The sequence below is a fragment of the Aquarana catesbeiana genome, linkage group LG04 (genome assembly GCF_042186555.1).
Source record: "Aquarana catesbeiana isolate 2022-GZ linkage group LG04, ASM4218655v1, whole genome shotgun sequence".
Classification (NCBI taxonomy): Eukaryota; Metazoa; Chordata; class Amphibia; order Anura; family Ranidae; genus Aquarana; species Aquarana catesbeiana.
Genome location: NC_133327.1, coordinates 569,710,217 through 569,732,198, shown reverse-complemented (window position 1 = coordinate 569,732,198; position 21,982 = coordinate 569,710,217). Strand labels below are relative to the sequence as shown.

Here is a 21,982-nt window from a genome sequence, read left to right as displayed (position 1 = left end):
TCCTTAAAGAGAATAGATGATTACCTTGCAATAAGGCAAGATACTGAGTGCACAATCAAATATTCGTGTTCCCTGGGAATAGTGAACAATACACAATAATGAAATATACGTGTTCCCTATATGGGAATTATGAACAATAAACAATAAAGATAAAGTCCACACACTCAAAAAAAAAAAAAAAAAAAAAGATTTGAATAAAAATAAGAGTCCAAATGCACAAAAATAAACCTCAGAGTCTTCTGCACAAAAACGCACAACACACCACTAGTGCATAAACGTTGAAAATGCAAGTGCTGTCCTCCACCCCAATATCCTAGCCGCTCACCTCACGTTCTGACCCCTGTTTCACCAGAAGGTCAGAAAAAACAGGTTCCCTCTCAGGGATATAAACAAATCAGCTGCTCATGGAGCTCCTATTCCGTCCGTGCTGCCTCCGGCTTATTAGATGGATACCAGCCAGTACAAATTCCCTCAATGGGGTCCAGTGCATATAGGAACAGAAAAGGCAAAATCTAGTGCTCTCTGTATATCAAAACTGTTTATTTCCTCATTAAAACGTTACCCACAAACGCGGCGCTTGAGCAGTGTGGGCTCAGGATGCATAGAAACGACAAGATGCTCGCGGGATGACGTTGCCACTGCGACTTCTTCCCCTACTATAGGGGGAAGAAGTCGCAGTGGCAACATAGTGATTAAGGTTATTAATATTTGCGCTGATAGAAATTTGTTTTATTATAGTAGTATGTAATGCACAGTGTAGAGTTCAGGAGTAACTAACACACATCTCACCCTCACAAGTGAAACCCCACAAGGCTTCTGATAAAGACTGTTCTTTTCGAAAAACACATTAATTATGCAACAATGGTCCACTGTTTGCATCATGGGGAAACCTACCCTGAAAAATGCCATACAGTCTCCAGTCTTGAATGTAGACAGGAAGTGGCTGCAAAGAGGTTTCAGGAGTTCAGCAATAATGACACGTAAAAATGGAGAAAAAAAAGAGGACACAAGTATATATATTTTTAAAAATGACAGTTTTAGATACGCAATAATTTAGCAAACTAAATGCCATTCGGTTAGAGTTTACATATACTTTAAAGCAGAACTCTAAGCAAATGTAAAAGACACAAATGAATTACACAAAATTAACAATGCATTAATGCAGCTATGCATTCATTAATACATCAATATTTTTGTTTTAATGCAAGCAGTGTAAGTACCTGGATTTGACCTAGTAGCCTCTTGCAGTCCTTATACAGCAGGGTTGGAGTGTGACAGAAAGAAGCAGTACAAGGAGCCATTCAGTGCTGATAAAGAAGCATGCTGATAGGAGGAGAAAGCAGAGTGACAGAGAGATGAGCACATCCCTGTCCTTTCACTGTCCTGTCACAGGTTGACCTGGCTGACCCAGAATGAACTGGGCTCAGAGAAAATTGGATGTATGATGCTGACCAAGGACCTCTAGTGACAGTAAAAAGTACTGCCAGAGAAATCCCTGGGTTAAAGTATAATATCACAGAAAAGGCTGGTTTTGTTATTTTATCTTTGATTTTTTTTTTTTTTTTTTTTACTATTATTATTATTTTTTACTGGAGTTCTGCTTTAGGCCCCTTTCACACGAGGCGGGCTCCGTTTCTACGGAGCCCGCCTCTGTCCGCCGGCTCAGCGGGAGATCTGTCCGTTGATCTCCGCTGAGCCGGCGGATGACAGGTCCCTCTCTGCTCACTGAGCGGGGAGGGGCTTGTCAGGCGCCGCTGCCGCCTATGGAGGGATCGGACGAAAACGGACAGCGTGTCCGTTTTCGTCAGATCTCACCCGATCCGATCCGCCAGCGACGGATCTGGACGTAGAGCCATACGTCTGCTTTTAGCGGATCGGACGGGGTCGGATGTCAGCGGACATGTCTCCGCTGACATCCGACGCTCCATAGGCTAACATGGATCGCCCGTTCAGGTCCGCCGTCAAAACTGACAGGCGGACCTGAACGGTCCGATCGTGTGAAAGGGGCCTTAAGTGTTTTGTTCCTTTTGTTTTTATAAACAGGCATATTATAGCTAGATTTGCAATATTAATACTGAAAACACCACATATTCATTTTTCTGCCTGTGTAATGTTTTCAAACCACAATATTTAGTTGTGGTTCTCTAGCCTGCATGTTTAATGAAGCAATTTTTTCATGTTTGGATGTACACATGGGAAAATCCAATAATACTTTGTTGTTGTCAGTGTGAAAATATTTCTCTACGTGAATACAATTTATTTTGCCATTTCAAATACAAATATCAAATACATTTTTAAACCTGAACAATGTGGATAGCAATTACAATATAATTGCTTTAGTTTGTTTTGGCACATTGTGGTTTATAGTCAAAATTAGATAAGGGGGTTTATTTATTAAGGCCAAAAGTAATACGCGGTCTGCAGTAACCTATAACAACCAACCAGCAATCGCCCTCCATTTTTCTGATTGATCACTATAATCGCTATTATGCGCATTGTTTTATTACAAAAACCTTAATGAATGGCAAATGATAATGAAACTGTTGTGTTTGTTAATGAAATGTGTGTTTAGAATATGAAGAAGGATTTTAAAGACATTAAAGTGCATTAAAGAGACAATGGGGGAATTTAAAAAAACTGGACAGTGTAAAATCTGGTGCAGATGTGCATAGTAGCCAATCAGCTTGTACCTTTAGACCCCATTCACACAGGGGCAACACGACTTGCAGGTCGCCTCAGCGAGGCGACCTGCAAACGAATGCCCGGGCGACTTGCAAAACGACTTCTGCATAGAAGTCTATGCAAGTCGCCCCAAGTCGCCCCCGAAGTCGCACAGGAACCTTTTTCTAAGTCGGAGCGACTTGCGTCGCTCCCCTTAGAACGGCTCCATAGTACAGAACGGGAGGCGACTTGTCAGGCGACTAGGTCGCCTGACAAGTCGTCCCTGTGTGAATGGGGTCTTAGTTTGATCAATTAAGCTTTGACAAAAAAAAAAACCTGGAACCTGGGGCTGCACCAGGCTTGGCACTCTCCAGCTTTAGTAAATCAACCCCCAATGCAGGGCAAAAGTGACAAATGCATAGAAACCAATCAGCTTCCAGATTTTTTTTTCTTTTATTAAAGCTTTATTGAACAAGCTGCACCAGAATTTGCACTGTCTAGTTTTAGTAAATCAACCCCATTGTGTCTTTGCCCGGCATTGGCAAGGTGAACATGTCTCATTAATAATACTTACTAGCACCATCCTTGTTGAATATATTATTTGCTGTCTTGTATAGCTACACCCACCACTAGAATACTTAGAATCTGAAATTTCTAAGCATGTCAGATACCTGCGTCTCCCCACGGTGCTTACACTGACTGGCCGTTACATAACTAGTGTGTCCTTTTTAGAACTGCAGGGACACAATAGTGAATTGGTAGGATGGCACAGATCACAGCAGGGAAATTTAAGCACCTGGAACACATGGATCTATTGCATGCTAAAAAAAAAACAGCAGTCAGCGTAGATCTGCAAAACAGCAAAGATTGAATGCAATAGAATCTATAATAATAGTGTCACCTTAATGCACCTCTAGTAAAAAAAAAAGTATCAAAAATAGGCATAAATATGAGGCCTACTAGTAATAAGAGTCTTGTCACAGGTACGTATAGAGCTGCATGGATAACTAAAATTTGCCACTGTTCTTGGTACTCAAATGCTGTGGTTTATATAAAAGGCAACAGATCCACAAAATGTATTTTTGGTATTTTCTCTGAAAAAAAAATTTATTAGCTAAGTACTCAGTTTAATTTACTATTTGTTTTTTTGTTGTTGTCATTTCAGATTTATAGACGTTTGGAAGGACATCTGTTTTAGCCATGCCCATGCTAGGATTAAGCAGCGTATCTACCGTTCCTGCTAGATTTCACCTGCTTGCACTTGTGCCTCTTTTGTGCCATGCAGGAACAATTTATAGTGAAACAACAGTGGCTCCGGAGACATTAAATGAAACTAGAGACTGTGAAGGTTCTTATATTTGCAAGGAAGGAGTCATCTTACCAATTTGGGAACCACAGAATCCATCGTATGGTGATAAAATTGCAAGAGCTACAGTGTACTTTGTTGCCATGGTCTACATGTTCCTAGGGGTATCTATTATTGCTGATCGTTTCATGTCTTCTATTGAAGTCATTACATCGCAAGAAAAAGAGATAACCATCAAGAAACCAAATGGCGAAACCACAAAGGCAACAGTGAGGGTATGGAACGAGACTGTTTCTAACTTGACCCTTATGGCTCTTGGCTCCTCTGCTCCTGAAATTCTTCTTTCTGTGATTGAAGTCTGTGGACATAATTTTCAGGCTGGGGATCTTGGCCCAAGTACCATCGTAGGCAGCGCTGCATTTAATATGTTCATAATCATTGCTCTCTGTGTTTATGTCGTTCCTGATGGGGAAATAAGAAAGATAAAACATCTCAGAGTCTTTTTTGTCACTGCAGCTTGGAGCATTTTTGCCTACACTTGGCTATATATGATCTTGTCTGTTTTTTCACCTGGTGTTGTTGAAGTCTGGGAAAGTTTGCTCACTTTTTTCTTTTTTCCAATTTGTGTAGTGTTTGCTTGGGTTGCAGACCGAAGGTTGTTGTTTTACAAGTATGTCTATAAAAGGTATCGTGCTGGAAAACAAAGAGGAATGATCATTGAAACGGAAGGTGAAAGGCCATCATCCAAAGCAGACATTGAGATGGATGGGAAAGTTCTCAACTCACACACAGAAAACTTCCTTGATGGTTCATTAGTTATGGAAGTTGATGAGAAGGACCAAGATGATGAAGAAGCTAGGAGGGATATGGCAAGGATCCTAAAGGAGCTGAAGCAAAAACACCCTGAGAAGGAAATGGAACAGTTGATTGAGTTGGCTAACTATCAAGTTTTGAGTCAACAGCAAAAAAGCAGAGCATTTTATCGCATCCAGGCCACCCGTTTGATGACTGGTGCTGGCAATATATTAAAAAGACATGCAGCAGATCAAGCTAGGAAAGCAGTCAGCATGCACGAAGTTAACAATGAAGCTGTGGAAAATGATCCTATCAGCAAGATTTACTTTGAGCAGTCCACTTACCAGTGCTTGGAGAACTGTGGAACAGTAGCTCTTACCATTGTTCGACGAGGCGGTGATTTGACTAACACAGTATTTGTAGATTTTAGAACAGAAGATGGGACTGCCAATGCAGGCTCAGATTATGAGTTTACTGAAGGGACTGTTGTTTTCAAACCTGGTGAGACACAAAAAGAGGTCAGGGTTGGCATTATTGATGATGACATTTTTGAAGAAGATGAAAACTTCCTGGTCCACCTCAGCAATGTGCGCATTAACTCTGAGACAACAGAAGTGAATCTTGAATCTAATCACGTGGCATCTCTTGCATGTCTTGGATCACCCTCTACAGCCACAGTTACTATATTTGATGATGATCATGCAGGCATCTTTACATTTGAGGAGCAAGTTAGTCATATCAGTGAAAGCATTGGCACTATGGAGGTGAAAGTATTGAGAACATCTGGAGCTCGAGGAACTGTTATTGTACCTTATAAAACTATTGAGGGCACTGCGAGAGGAGGAGGAGAAGACTTTGAGGATACCTGTGGCCAACTGGAGTTCCAAAATGATGAGATTGTGTAAGTACAAGAGTCAAATTTAATTAGTTCGAATTAGAATTCTTATGATGTGAAATACACCCATGTTTGTTTAACTACAATACTAGAAAATCTTTAAAGGTTAGGTGAGGAAACGTTTTAAATTAAAATATACATTCAAATGTAAAATGAAGTTTCATCAAATGGCGTTTAATTGCATTTTCTTTTGTGAAAATATATGTTGAATTGAACCACTGGAATATTCTTTTAGGGGGAAAAAAACAGTTTACTGAAGTCACTTTTATAGTCTTTTTTTTTTTAATCCGACATACTGTGTAAAAGTCAATTAAGTCATTTGTATATTTTATGCTGGAACTTTTTTCTAGATTGAAGTTGAAGGAACCATCTCCAGAAGTCTCATGCAATAGAACTTAGCATTTGACAGACCTTCAACTTTTCATGAAATGCCAGGATCTTACTACGGAGGTTTCTTTGCTCTGTTTACTTTCAGCACTGAATGTTGTGCTCCGCACAAGGCAAAGTCAGGGTTGCCAATGCCTCCCCTAACTTTCATTATAATTTCTCAATTTTAGTCAGTTAAGGGTTCGTTCACCCCAGCAGCATTGGGCAATTGAAGAACAAGGCATTTTGCCTTATGTCCTTTGCTTCAGTTCACACAGTCATTGGAAATAAATAGCTGCATTTGCCCGCAGTGGAGAGCATTCTAGTGCACTATAATGCATCACAACTGGCTGCAACACAAAAGAAAAAATGAGTTGGGGGGGGGGGGGGAAGGTACTGCATGTTAACAGTGAATTGCAGCACAGTTTGCTACAAGGCATACTAAATTGCTGTGGTGTGAATGAGCCATTAAAGAAGTTGATAGGTGTATCTGAATTCAGAATCCATTCTGAGTGCATTTAACCATAGCTGAAGAGCTTTTATTTAGTAATTCATATATTGTACAGTTGATGGGTAGTCTGTTTATAATACCAGAGCTACATTAAGGGTTCATGTATTCTAGCCTACACTGGCAGCTCCTAAACTTGAGTTTAGGAGCTTTTGGTGTTTTTTTTTTTGCTAAAGCTCCTAAACTCAACTCCATAAAAGCAAGTGTCAGTGTACACATAGGCTTTTAGTAGAGCTTAGGAGCTGCTGCATTTAGGTGAGCTTCAACCTCCCTCTCCTGAACGCAGAAGAACCGCATTCAGGATAGGAACATTTTGACCGGCTGCTGGGAAAATGCAAAATGTGGCAAAAATGTGCCACGATTTTGCAGCGTTTGGCATTTGCCAGCAACCGCTATAAATGTAGGCCGATGTACATGAAGCCTTAGACCCCTTTCACACTGGGGCGGTTTGCAGGCATTATTGCGCTAAAAATAGCGCCTGCAAACCGCCCCTAAACAGCCTCCGCTGTTTGTTCAGTGCGAAAGCCAGAGGGCTTTCACACTGAAGCGGTGCGCTGGAAGGAGAAGAAAAAATCTCCTGTCAGCCGCATCTTTGGAGCGGTGTATTCACCGCTCCTGCCCATTGAAATCAATGGGACAGCGTGGCTATACTGCGGTAATACCGCGGCTATAGCCGCGCTATACGAGTGGTTTTAACCCTTTTTTGGCTGTTAAAACCGCACCGCTAGCGGCCGAATACCGCGGTAAAACAGCGCTAAATATAGCGCTGTTTTACCGCCGACGCCCCCTACCACCCCAGTGTGAAAGGGGCCTTAGAGTAAAATGAAATATTACTGACAAAATATTTAATGCGGGTTCGTAAGGGAGCAAGTGATCAGATCTACTTGTTCAAGGTCCAAAACTGAGCAGTTAGTATTGAGTTACCTTAAACAGATTTTTTAGCCATACACGGTCATATACAAATATGTCATTTTCTAACCTATGTAACCTAATGTGAGCAAAGTGACCCTTCATGTAAATCTGGCCATACACAGAGCAAATTTCAGCAGGTTGCTGATGAACCAACCAAAATTTGCTCAGTGGATGGCCCTGTCAGCCGCCTTCCGCCCGAAATCACAAGACTGAAAAATTGGCAACTGAACAGCATGGGCATCCAAACAGATGCAGGCACTGTTCACATATTTTCACAGCAGGCAGGATGGCAAAATATAATAGCCGCAGTGAAAAATGTGTTCATCCTTGAGGCAGAACAGAAAAAATCTATATGTGTATGGCTAGCTTTAACCTATAGAGGAAAAAATAACCTAGGGCACTCCTACAGTGGACTGGGGTGCTTTATAACGCAATAATTTGCTTTCTTGTTAGTTGCATTGCCTGTACCTTGAACCACCTATTTGTCTAGTTTTTGATTACTAGGATCATCCATCTCAATGGCGTGTTCTATTTCAGTAGATATTTTTTCCTCACACTGATTAGCTTTAGAATTGATTCATGTGTAGGTAATTTTTTCTTGTGCAATTTTGCCATCACCATTAGTGCCATTTCCAGCACAAAGAAATATGACACTCTTTAAATATTTACTGAGCAAAAATGAGAGATAAAATGAGAGACATAGCCTAAAACATTTCCTCTTCATTATATATTGGCACATTGATGAATATGCTTATCTTGTATAGTGCATGGAAATAAACAGCTGTGGGGAATGCAGTCTATGTAGAACTTTATAGCATGTACACCAGGTAATGAGTGTTTCGTAGTGTAAAGAGGTAGTTAAGGTATATCGCCGGGTTTGATCTTTTTGGTGACAGCGTGTCCTCTTGCCTATGCAAACCATTTAGCACTTGTAAGTCATACACTAATTGTAAAAAAAAAAAATAATAAAAGCATCAGCGATGGGTTTCTGATTTCTTTCTTGTTAGTGAGCATATGCTGCCATGCTGTTGCTTAGAGCTGGAATTTGAAATATAATTATTTATCAAAAGCCATTCCTTACGCAATGGAAAAGGGAATATTATATTCACAATATAGTGTAGTTAATGCTTAGCTTGATGTGTTTAGTTTGTCAGTGGAATTCATTGCAACAAAGCTTTTAGGGTGCAATCAAAAGCGAAACAACAGCCAAAATATGTTTTGGATAAAGCCTCGTACACACCAGTAGTTTTTTTTTTTCGTTCAACTCAGCAGGGCCGAACGAAAAAAAAAACTGACAGCTCAGTATGAGCCACTACACTTACTATCCTACTGTTTTATTGTGTGAGTACGATGACCGAGAGCAAGACAGCAACCTTTTTTTGTTAATGCCCCTTTGACAGAAGCCGGCCGAACCTCTTAAAGGGGTTGTAAAGGTAAAAATTTTTTCACCTTAATGCATTCTATGCATTAAGGTGAAAAAACTTTTGACAGTACCGCCGCCCCCAGGCCCCCCGTTTTACTTACCTGACGCCTCGAATCTTCGCTCCTCGTCAGCTTCATTGCAGCTCAGCCTGGTCGCTGATTGGCTGCAGTGGATGGATTGAAAGCAGCGCAGCCATTGGCTCGCGCTGCTGTCAATCACATCCGATGACGCGGCGCGCCGGGGGGCGGGGCCGAGTGATACAGCGAGCGGCTATAGCCGCCGGCTGTATCACGGGAGCGCGCCCGCAAGCACTCACCACCGTGCGAGGGAGCTCGCATGAAGGTGGTAAATGCTTGCGGGGAGGAGCTGAAACAGCTGCCGAGGGACCCCAGAAGACCAGGTTCGGGGCCACTCTGTGCAGAACGAGCTGCACAGTGAAGGTAAGTATAACATGTTTGTTATTTAAAAAAAAAATAACTTTACAACCCCTTTAACCTCTCTGCCAAGAGAACCACAGGGGCTGTCAGTGCTAATTTCTCCTCTGCTGTTTACCTGCCTGCCATGTTGGCCTGATGGTTCCATTACTGGAGTTGCTGATCCATAAAAAGTAACTTAAGTATTGACTTCACTCTGACTTCATATGCTGCATACTTGTTCCAGGTCAGTGGAGTTACTAAATTAGTCATTTAAAATTACTAAAACTGGAAAGTACAAAATCCAGTGCCTCTGCTTATAAACCAAACAGCTTTCAGTTTTTTTTTTTAGTTAAAGTATAAGTTCACCCTAAAACTAAAATCTGTAAATTCACAGGCCTCCATAATCTAAGACTAATCTATCTAGCCCTGTAAAGTAGAAATCGCTATACACACCTTAATTGAAGTGGCTCCTGTCCAGTCTCCAGCAGCGGATGCTGTGTGCAGGACACAGCCGACAGTGGCTGTGAAATGCCACGGAAGTGACGTCACCCATAGACTTGCTATGGGGTTTCCGTTGTCGCTGCCTCCACAGTGAAGCTGCCGCTGACAGCTCAGCATGGGACTGGACCAGAGCAGCTTCAGAAAAGGTACGTATAGCATTTTCTTCTCTACAGGGCTAGATAGATTAGTCTTAGATTGTGGATGCCTGTAGATTTAGATTTTAGTGTTAGGGTGAACTTCTACTTTAATTGAACAAGCCGAAGTTAGAAGCTGATTGGCTAACATCCACAGATGCACCAGATTTTGCACTCTCCAGTTTTAGTAAATCAACCCCAGTGGCTATTGAAACAAATGACAGTCGAGAAACTAACATTTTAAGAATGTTGCCAGCAATGGCAGCCTGCATATTTCTCCCACTACAGGTTTCCTTTAGTCATTGAGACAGGGAGAGAAGGGAGATATCTCTAACTGGGACACTACAGGAGTAGGAATTGCTCAAAACTTCCTTTATTGTTGCCTCTGAGGAGATTTTCACGTCACTTGTAAGTTGAGGCAGGAAGTAAGAGCAATTCTCCCCAAAAGGGCAAACAGATAGCAATAAAAACCTAAACAAAGTTTCATCCTTTCTCAGTCTATCCAATCCTAAGAGAAACGTTTTTTGCTGGTTTTCCAATTTAAAGGGGGATGCCAAGAAAACATTTAATGGGCAAGTAGTGTGATTGGAATAAGAGTTTTGTTATGGTGGGTTGAATCAGAGTTCTTCACGTATTATGTAAAGTAATATTTACAAGCTAAGACATTCCTTAGAATAACAGGGCTGTACTATGATAGGGAGACTCAGTCCCTTTGCCTATATATTCTTTAAAACTGTATCAATAGCATACCCGTTGGCATGAGGAAATTTGAACATTTTGGTTTATATTGTGCAGACAACACCATCGTGTTTTGTAGAAGCTCGTGAAGGTAAATGCAGGCCTCTGAATCATTATTATGGCATTTTATAATACAAACAGGATAAAGCAAGTACCGTAGTTATTACAAATGTGTGTATCACTAATTGATGCTGATTGCTGTTCATCTAATTCTTTCTGCCTTATGGTTATATCATAAGTTGATCAGATGCAAGTATGGATATGGCTATGATTCCCAGCAGTGATGTGACCAAACCGACTGCTGGCACAGATGATAGGGGAAGTGTAGATTTGATACTGTTCCAATTCATTTCCACAAGTTCCAATTAAATTGGAGGAATGTTCACCGTTCTCTGTGTTTTCATTGGATTTCCCTGAGTACTTTGGTTTCCTCCTACACTCTAAAAACATGCTGGTAGGTTAATTGGCTTTTATCAAACTCAATGTGTGCACAAATCAGCTATGCACATGTGTTATCACTTTCTACATGCCAGCCCCAAGCTGAGCAATTGAAGGGGAGCTTTGAGGAAGGTTGGCTGATGACCTACCTAAAAAAAATTGCCAAGAAAATTCTATCGAAAGGGCTTTTACGTATATCAGGCATGGTGCCAGAGAGATGTCCCATAGAATTCCTGAGAATCAGATAAGACTGAATATACACATACATAATACATGATGACAGTATGATGGTATCATTGGATGTATCTAACAATGTTATAATGTCATAGAAGAATGGGGGGGGCTGTAGCACACTATTGCTGTTTGCAGTGAGGCCTCTAATGACCTGCCATAGGTGCAGCTGGTATAGCTCTGAAAATGTGCAAAATAACAGTCCTTTTGCCTCGGTCTCAGAGACTTTGTGCCTTATCATTCCTTATGCAGCATTTAGAACTCGTAAGGTCCAGGTCAGGGTTTGAACTTGCAGCCTCAATATTCTTTATAACAAAGAGTAGTTTTTCTTTCATCAGTATGTTCATAACTGCTGACATACAGCAGAAATCTGTAGGGCATCTAACAAATTGGTAAAAATTGGAGCCTTTCCCATCAGTCAGTAACAGAGCTCAGTTACTGCAGCAGTAAATGATCTGGCATCCTGTAGCAGGTGGATGAGGGATCATACTGGAGCATCTGCAGTGGGCCGGTAGATGTTATCTGAAATGTTTCAACATAAATCCTTAATTGGGCGAACTGTCATGTAGACCTTGAATAATGGCAATGTCTACCCAGATGCTGACAGTTTTTCACAAGAGGACAAAGACTATTTGTTACATTCAAAATATTGAGGTTTGCTGCTTGCTCAGATCATACAAGACACCAAAGATATTATAAGACAATATTGGCACACACTTGAAATGCCTCTACAGCGTTCCAGACTTGTTTTTCGCCCTGATTTTTCTTTTTGCAGCTAATAAATCTCTGTTCTAAAAATGCAGAACTGTTGCGCAATTTATTTTCCATTACACCAAACAGTGATTTCTATATTCACATGAAGACCAACTGTAATCTTTCTAAAGTACATCTTATAAACCTCAAGGCAACTTGTTGTGATGCTTGTTATTTTTCTTATTTCATTTGTCTGTCATTATGCCTATTCTTTCATTGTGATTCACTCATATTCAATATTTAAATCACAACTCTGGGAATTAAAACTACAGTCGCAGTGAGAAGCCAACTCCCAATCCCCTCTCCTGGACGGCAATACTAAATACTTAACTCCAGTGGACGAGGATCATCCATTCTCTCTCCTTTGCTGTTCTCACATACATTACAGGGATATTGGCCTTTTTGTACTTGATGACGTCAGTGTGTGACTGTGGCCCAAAACATCATATAGGAGAGACTTCTGGGGACTGGTCACAAAGATGGAGGGAGCCTGCTGGAGCAAGACTAGACTTAATGAGTGTTTAACCCTTGAGTGCAGGGGGCAAAAATCGTTTTTTGGAATTCCCAGAGCCAGGCTTTAAAGTTAAATATAAAGACTGCTGATGCTGTCCTTCGTCTCAAAATGCCAGTAGCCTGGCTGTATCAGGCTTTATTACACAAAAGTGCCCTTTAATACCTAACTGAACCTTAATATTTTATTTTATTTATAAGGGTGTGCAGCCAGGTTCCATAAAAAGTAAAGAATATTTATATGTTTTAATATAAGAGGTTTATAGTTTTTAATGTGTTTGTGCTTTACTACTCTATGAAATTGCCTTGTGTCTGGAGAAAACAGTGAAGACCCAGACCACTACTCCTACAAGATGCACAGTGATCTAGGTCTCTAGTGGTCCAACACCCCCTAAACAGTGCCCAGTTTAACAATGCTTGAGGATATTTTATTGGAGCATTGTATAAGAGAAATAGGAGACCCGGCCCATTGTCCCTGAAATCAATCATTGGCTAACTCATCATATATTATATTGTTGGTCATTATTCTCACTCATTATGCTGCCGAACAGCTGGCTTCTGTTGGACCGGCTGCAGTATACACGGACCAGATGTTGGCTGGTTTCTATTTCACCAGCCGATGCCGCCCAACATTCATGTGTACTAGGCTTTAGGCATAAACAATGCCCTTTGAATAAACCATAAAGCATATGTAAAGGCAGCTCTTAAAAAGTAGGCTGTTAGATGCAAAGCACAAATATTTGTATAATATGTCCCCTTACACAAATGCAGGTGAAAAAAATATTTATTGGTCCATTCAACAGTCACATGACTGTGGGGCTCAGTTGTGATGCCTGTTCTGTTTGGATGGGGGTATTTTTACATAGGAGATATCCAATCACCAGTCACATGATGCAGAGAACTTCTTCCTTTGATGTGTTCCATACAGCGTACTCTACTGCTTTCCACACTTCTATATGCTGTTAGCTCAGTACAACCAAGTAGGAAACCTGACAGCCTGTGATGTCACAGGCTGACTACAGGAATGACGTGCTTCAGCATGGCCTCCTATAATTCCAACTAGCAAATAAATGACACAAACTGACCACACTAGCATGGATCTGTTTCTGTGCTTAGCGCAGTCAGAAACTAAAGGCAGCCAAGGGGACTGGCAGGATCACTAGGTATTCATGTACATTTAACACACCACATAAACAAAAACAAGCTATTTATATATTATGAGGGGCAGAACAATCTAGTACAAAGGAATTTATAGGGTTAGTTCATCTTTAAGCTCCATGCACACTAGAATTTTTTCAGCTCCTAGAAGCTATTATGAGCATTTTTTTTCTTCTTCTAGAAGCCAATAGTGTTATCCTATGTGTTCATGCAGACTATTTTATGCTAGAAGCATTTTTCAAGCTTCAGCATTTTGTAGAGTTTTTGGGAAGAAAAAAAAAAAAACGCTAAACGCTCATAAAGGCTTCTAAACCTTCTAAAACGCTACTAACAGCTGCAAGCATTTTTTTTTTCTTCGTGTACTGAAAAAACCCTGTAAAAAAAAAAACACTCACACTCCTAAAAGCTTCTTAATGCTACTAAAATGCTACAAGCTGGCACAACGCTATTATCAGCATTTTTCATCCAGCATTTTTTTCTAGTGTTTTTTGAGCTTATAAAAAATGCTAGTGTGCATGGAGCATTACAGACAAAAATGTAAAGATGATCTAACATCGGACACCCTCCCCCCCTCCCCCACTCTTCTTACCCTGGGTTGCTGAGCTATCTGCACCCCTTGCTGCCGGATAAGGGATCTCAAATCCTGACTCTTCTCCATGCAGTTCTTCCAGAATGGATTAGATTAATTCACTGTGACAGCATTGACCAGTCAGAATTAATCTTGTCCGTCGAAAAAGTGCTGCACGAAAAAGGGAGAAGAGCGGGGGTTTACAATTCCTGGACTGCTGGACTGGCTGCAGAGGTGCAGGCAACTTAGCAACCCTGGAGGTGAGTACTGTGGGGACGAGGGGAAGGGATGGTGTCTTGGTGTTGGTTCATCTTTACATTTTTTCTGTAAAAGTGAACTAACACTTTCAGGGTTACATACAGTTTACTAAAGAGGGAGTCCCGCGAAAAAAAAAAAAAAATGTCAGCAGCTACAAATACTGCAGCTGCTGACTTTCAAAATAAGGACACTTACCTGTCTCAGGGTCCAGCGATGTTGGCACCCGAGGCCGAACCATCGCTTGGCTCTCGGGTGCTGCCGCCTCCATCTTCTGTAAAGGAATCAGGAAATGAAGCCTTGCGGCTTCACTTCCCAGTTCCCTACTGCGCATGCGCGAGTCGCGCTGCGCAATCAGAATGATCCCTTCTGTCTCTGGGACCCGTGTGTCTCAGCAGATAGCGCGGGGGGACGGGAAGTGGCGTAGACTCCCCCGGAAGTGGGTGCAAATACCTGTATTAGACAGGTATCTGCACTCCCTCCCCCCTGAAAGGTGCCAAATGTGACACCGGAGGGGGGGAGGGTTCCAAAAAGGGGAGGTTCAATTTTTGTGTGAACCTCCGCTTTAAGAGTTTTGCAAGGCTTTCCAGTTTTGGGAGGTAAAAAACACTTAAATATGCTGGGATTTTATTGAATCTTTGTTATAATTATCCACTTTAATCTGATAATGTTATACAACATGTCTAAAAACTTTAGTAGAGATTCCTTTTACAGTTCTGACTCCTAGATTGGGCTGACTAGACATTTGTCCACCATCTCTGATCTTTATTTGCTGCTTCTCGGTGGCAGGTCTTATCATTATAGAATTATTTTATGATCTATGATAGGATGTGAGTGCCAGTTATTTCCCGAAGCTTTCTGTGAACTTTCTGGTACAGTGAAAGAAGACAAGATACAGATGCTTTCATGATTCAGTAAACATGATACACAGAAAATATGAAAATGACAGCAGCTTGGTTAGTGTAACCTACTGTACAAAATACGTTGTCGATTGAATTTGCTATCTGGCTGACTTGATCAGATTCAGGCACAGTAATTTGACACTGCATGTCTTTCATCATTTTTCCTGTGTGATGTTTCATCTTCTTTGTACTTTATGCTTTTCCTTTCATTGTTGTTGTATGGCGTGTGTAAGAATACCTATGTGCTGATTAACAGGTTTTTACTCATTCCCACTATGTGGTATATTATGCTTTAAAGGAAAGGTAAAAGTAACTAAACCAGGGCTCAAAATTTCAAGTCCTGAGCTACTAGCCAGGCCTCAAGGGTTACTCGCCACCAGTTACTCCGCCAACCCCTACCCTACCCCGCCCCTAATCCCGTCCTTAAACTGCCCCTAAACCTGCCCTCATAAATGATCTCATGAAATGACACTTAAATGTTTTATGCAGAGCTAAGTTATAAAAATATTAACAGCTTTATCCATGTCCACCAATGCAGCCTGTGCCCATCAATGCAACCTGTGCCCACCATGCAGCCTGTGTCCAATGCAGCCTGTGCCCACCATGCATCCTGTGCCCACAATGCAGCCTGTGTCCCATGCATCCTGTGTCCACCATGCATCCTGTGTCCACCATGCAGCCTGTGTCCACCATGCAGCCTGTGTCCACCATGCATCCTGTGCCCACAATGCAGCCTGTGTCCCATGCAGCCTGTGTCCACCATGCAGCCTGTGTCTACCATGCAGCCTGTGTCTACCATGCAGCCTGTGCCCACCATGCAGCCTGTGCACACCATGTAGCCTGTGTGCAATGCAGCCTGTGTCCCATGCAGTTTGTGCCCACCATGCAGCCTGTGCCCCATTCAGCCTGTATCCCATGAAGTTTGTGCCCACCATGCAGCCTGTGTCCCATGCAGTTTGTGTCCACCATACAGCCTGTGTCCCATGTAGTTTGTGCCCACCATACAGCCTGTGTCCCATGTAGTTTGTGCCCACCAGGTAGCCTACCTGTGGAGGGGAAGAGAGGAAAGCCGCCGGCTGGATGATCAGAGCAAGGAACATCACAGCTTTCATTTCATTAGCTGTGTGTTGTTCCCCCACCGCGCGCTGTCACATAAGCCCCTCCCCTTGTCCAGGGAACTTTGATACATGTCATCCATCCTAGGATTGGATGGGTGGTCTGTCTATCATAGTCCCGGAAAAAGAGGAGGGGCTTATGTGACAGCGCACGGCGGGGGAACAGACTACTATTGAAATGAAAGCTGTGATGTTCCCTGCTCTGATCATCCAGCCAGCGGCTCTCCTCTTTTCCCCTCGCCCCCCCCGCTCCCAGGCAGCCCTTCTCGCCAGCCCTCAAAATCCACTGGCAAAATGCGAGCGGGCAAGTGAAATTTTTGAGGGCTGAACTAAACTATCTACCAACATAACCACTTCACAACCGCCATATGTTTAAGAACAGCAGAGCAATGGATGTGTATTTCTGATGTGCCGTTTAGAAATGGCACATCAGAAAACACACATGGGCAGCCAGCACACCTGTTAATGACTGTGATCTGTCATAAGATGGCTCAGGTCACTTGGATGTGTACAGAGCTGATCAGAGCAGCTTTGTACCCTGTGATCACTGTGAAGGCTGAACACAGCAATTACAAATGTACTCAGTATTCGTTTTTTACATCTGAGAGCTTTCCTTTTGCTCTCACAATGGGGGAAAAGGAGAAAGTAATTTTTTGTTCAAGGAATTACATGAATAAAGAAATCGGTAGCAGCAGATTTATGATGAGGGGTTTTAACATCTTATATCCATGTAGACAATGTCTCAGGCTTGGTATTCAGTGGGAGTAAAAAAAAAAAAAAAATACATAGTACCTGTGGTTAGGGGAGGAATAGTGACCCCACGTTGGTATTAGTGAGTGGAATAGTGCCCCATCATTGTTGTCATTGGGAGGAATCGTACCCCATCATTTGTATTACTAGGAGGAATATATGTTCAATCATTTATATGACTGGGAAGAATTATGCTGCATTGCTGGTGTCATTGGAAGGAATAGTGCACCATTGTTGGTTTTAGTGGAAGGAATAGTGTCCCAGCGTTGGTGTCAATGGAAGGAACATAGGCCTGCGCATGGCGTATGTCGGATTTGCCTGGGCACACCCTAATCACAACGTGCAATGCAGATTCCCCCTGCTAACTGGCCTCTTCCCCATGTCTCCTTCTCTGCTCTCCATCCTGAAACATCCCCCTGTGTGCCTGTAGCACTTTCAGCTTCCCTCTGCTGGCAACTTCTAATGCGGGCACACAAGGGGATGTTTTCGGATGGGACTGGGGAATCGCTGTCCTTAGTCCCTTTCTCTTTCTCAAAAGTGAGACATCAGGGATCTGTTTAGACCCCTGATATTTCACCAAAGCCCCTCAAGAGGGCTCCTAAAAAAAATAGTAAAAAAAATAAATAAACAATAATATTGTAAAAAATAATTTTAAAAAATTAATAAAAATAAAAGAACTACTGACATCTTCCACCTCCCTACTGACACAAATTTCTGCCCTAGTGACACCGCCTTCTGCATTACTGACTAAGGCCCCTTTCACACTTTTACAACTTGTCCCACGATTTTGTACTGCAAAATCGTATGACAAGTCATTCTCCATGATTTTCAATGACTACCATTCATATTGACACGACTTTAAGTCGTGCCAACTTCAAAGTAGTCCCTGCACTACTTTGGTCCAACTTCCATGCGAGTTGTACTCCATAGACCTCAATGTTAAACCCTCAAGTAGCATGCAAATCGTACCTGAATAATATAGACACGATTTCAGTACAACTTTGTAAGCACAGGCTGTAAGCACAAGCCTCACACCATGTATGTTTTCATTTGTTAATGCCAAAGTTGTGGCAAAGTCGTACAAAGTAGTACTGCTTCCAAATCGCAGTAAAATCGCGGCAAAATAGCGGCCTCGAAATCGCGGTAAAATCGCACGACTTTGAAGTCGTATAAGTGTGAAAGGGGCCTAACACCAGCCACTGTTCTACAGACACCAACCTCTGCCCTACTGACACGTCCACTGCTCTACTGACGCCGTCCATGTTTTATATACATATATAAATACGAACACCCATGTGTGTTTAAGCTTTGGGGTGCATACCTTAATGCAATAGGCTGCACACACCTATGGGAAGGAATAGTGAAGAATTGTTGTGTCATTGGGCAGAATTATGCCTGCTATTAGTGTTAGTGGAAGGAGTGTTGCCTCAGCGTTGGTGTCAGTGCCTCAAGGGCTGGATAAAGGAAAGCAAGGGGCCATATCGGGGTGGAGGGTGGAGCAGTACAAGGAGCCAAACAGTTGTGCTGTAGTTTTCATGTGTTAACAAGGAACATGTTGATAGGAGAGGGCAGAGAGATGAGAGATGAGCTCATCACTGTCCTGTTCAGCGCCGTAAATACATTTAAGCTGTATACTATTGTGTTTATATCATTCGATATATAATGGTGCAGTCAAAAAGTTGACTTGGAATTTTATAGATAGGCAACTCCTATCCTCATATTGATTAGTGGTTCCAAATTAAAAATAACTACTGCAGTAGGGAACAGACACAAAAGATACGCTCAGCATCTTTCCAAATAACTGTTCTGCTTTATTATGACGCAATTGAAGGTTTTTATACACATTATTATGTAGGTATCACATTAATATTACAATTGTACATTTATGGTAACAAGGCGGCAGACTAATTCTAATCAGGACTCGACAGAATGCAAACATGTAATGAAAACATTATTAATGCCATGTGCACAGTGAGGGCAGTGTGCAATACATACAAAATAGAATACAATTATATACAGAACTTACAAATTTCCTTTACAATCTCAAAAATGAATCGAAGGATTAAAGCCATCTACCACCCCTTCTGTACAAACACACAAACACTCCCTGGTAGGTTGCCTTGATCCATTTAGTCATTTTTGCAGTGAAAACTAGTTGGCATTGTTGTGTGCATGGCCTGAGTCAAACCGTAACCTTTTTCCAGATTCCTAAATTAAATATTTCTGCAGAAACGCAAGAATAAATGTAAGCTCTAATGATTGATTCAGTTTATAAGCAAATTTGCCATGTATTGTCCATAAACAGTGGTTGCTCTGGAAACATACTGCAAGGGAAAAGCAGGAAAAAATAAATCCTTGAAAAAGAAAAGAAAAAAATAAACTCTTCTGGTTTCTCATCTGATAACAAGATTCACTGAGGAAAATCCGGACCACGCCTCAAACAGTCGATGGTGAATGATAGCCTCCTAAGACTCCTCGCTGATTAATGAACAGGTCCCGGGGGAGTAATATGTTAAGTTAAAGGGCATTTTTCTGTTTAGTAACTTTACCACCATTTAATTCTGGCATAAGGTGTCTACAGGCAAAGTGAGTTTCTGAGGTGGACAGACATTGTTGTGCGATATTGCCTCTTAGCAAGAATATTAAGAGGCAAACAACTGTATCTTGCCAGGGATACTCTGAAGTTACAAATCCCGGCACTGTTCTCTAAGAATCGATTTCTTACTTTTCTTTCTGTGTTTAAAATATGAGACAACATTGTGTAAATTTTGATCAATGTGGCCTGCTTAGCATAGCTGTGAGGCGATGCAAATGAGCATGCTCTGTAGACATCAAGCTGGAAGAAAACAATTCTAGCTTATGGTGCAACACACATTTTTAAAACAAGGCAGCTCAAATGGAGCATGGTCATTGAATGGGATATGAGAGCAAATACACGCTTAGTGTCCCATGATATACCAAAAACTATATATGACATTTTCGCCCACAAAAGGTTCAAACATTAGCTCCTGAAAGCCTGTTTTTTTTTGTTTTTGTTTTTTAACCACTTCAGCCCAGATTTGGCTGCTGAATGATGGGCTATTCGGCACTGCGTCGTTTTAACTGACAGTTGCGCGGTCGTGCGACGCTGCACCCAAACAAAATTTACGTCCTTTTTTTCCCACAAATAGAGCTTTCTTTCGATGGTATTTGATCGCCTCTGCGGTTTTTATTTTTTGCGCTATAAACAAAAAAAGAGCGACAATTTTGAAAAAAAACACAATATTTTGTACTTTTTGCTATAATAACTATCCCCATTTTTTTTTAAAAAGCTAATTTTTTCTCAGTTTAGGCCAATATGTATTCTTCTACATATTTTTGGTTAAAAAATCGCAATAAGCGTGTACTGATTGGTTTGCGCAAATGTTATAGCGTCTACAAAATAAGGGATAGATTTATAGCATTTTTATTCTTATTTTTTTTTACTAGTAATGACGGCGAGCTGCAATTTTTATCATGACTGTGACATTATGGGGGACACATTGGACAATTTTGACACATTTTTGGGACCACATTGGCATTTATACAGCGATCAGTGCTATAAAAATGCATTGATTACTGTATAAATGTCACTGACAGTGAAGGGGTTAACACTAGGGGGGTGATCAAGGGGTTAACTATGTTCCCTGGGAAGTGATTCTAACTGAAGAGGGAGGGGACTGACTAGAGGAAGTGACGGATCGTGGTTCCTAGTTAATAGGAACACATGATTTGTCACTCCTGTCAGAACAGAACAGGGAAGTGTGTATTTACATACACTCGTCTCTGTGTCTCCTGTGCAGTGGGCGCGCGTGCCTGCTATCCCGATCCCGCGAGCCGACGTATAGCTACGACGGTTCTCAGGATCATGCCGACCCGCCGCAGTATAATGACAGCGGCTGGTTGGCAAGTGGTTAGGACAAAAGTGCAGGTGAGTGAAAACTGAAATCCTATCAAATATTAAAAAACAGGTAATGCAGCTTATAAATGGAACTCCAGAAATACATGTCCACAAGTCTGTCATTTTTAAATATATGGCATTAGTGAGGGGGTCAAAAAGACATTGGGTCAATTTATGTAAAGGCAATCAGCTTCCAGGTTTTAATGTCAAAGCTTAAGAGCCGGTTCAGACTGGGACGACTTGTCAGGCGACTTAGCCGCCTGACAAGTTGCGTCCCGTTCTGTACAATGGAACCGTTCTAATAGAACTTTGAAAAAGGTTCCTGTACTACTTTGGGGGCGACTTGCATTGACTTCTATATAGAAGTCGTTTTGCAAGTTGCCGCTGCTGTGCAGGTCGCCTGAGGCAGTCGCGCTGCAAATCGTGCTGCCTCAGTGTGAACCGGCTCTAACTGAACAAGCTGAAGTTAGAAGCTGATTGGGTACCATGCACAGCTGCTCCAGATTTTGCACTCTCCAGTCTTTTTGTAAATCAACCCCTAGGTATATTCACCTCTCTGTTGGCTCCTTTCTTCTTCCTGTTCTCTGTTTCAGTGCTGCAGCAATTTAAAAAGCCTCTTCGGCCTCCAACACTGCCAGTACTGTTGGTGCCCTTGTTCCCTGCTGCACTCCTATATCACTGCAGGACTCTGTGTTTTTTTGTTTGTAGGACAGCTCATTGATTGCGCT

General features: G+C 41.8%; 1 protein-coding gene across 4 annotated transcripts in view; it reads left to right on the top strand.

Moving 5' to 3' along the window:
* Nucleotides 1-21,982, top strand: part of LOC141140658 (sodium/calcium exchanger 1) — a 495,383-nt gene that overhangs the window by 45,381 nt on the left and 428,020 nt on the right. For all 4 annotated transcript variants that reach the window (XM_073628057.1, XM_073628056.1, XM_073628054.1 and 1 more), the window contains exon 2: nucleotides 3,827-5,663. In XM_073628057.1, coding sequence (XP_073484158.1) covers nucleotides 3,862-5,663 — 1,802 coding nt within the window. In that variant the 5' untranslated portion in view covers nucleotides 3,827-3,861. The remainder of the gene's footprint in view (nucleotides 1-3,826; nucleotides 5,664-21,982) is intronic.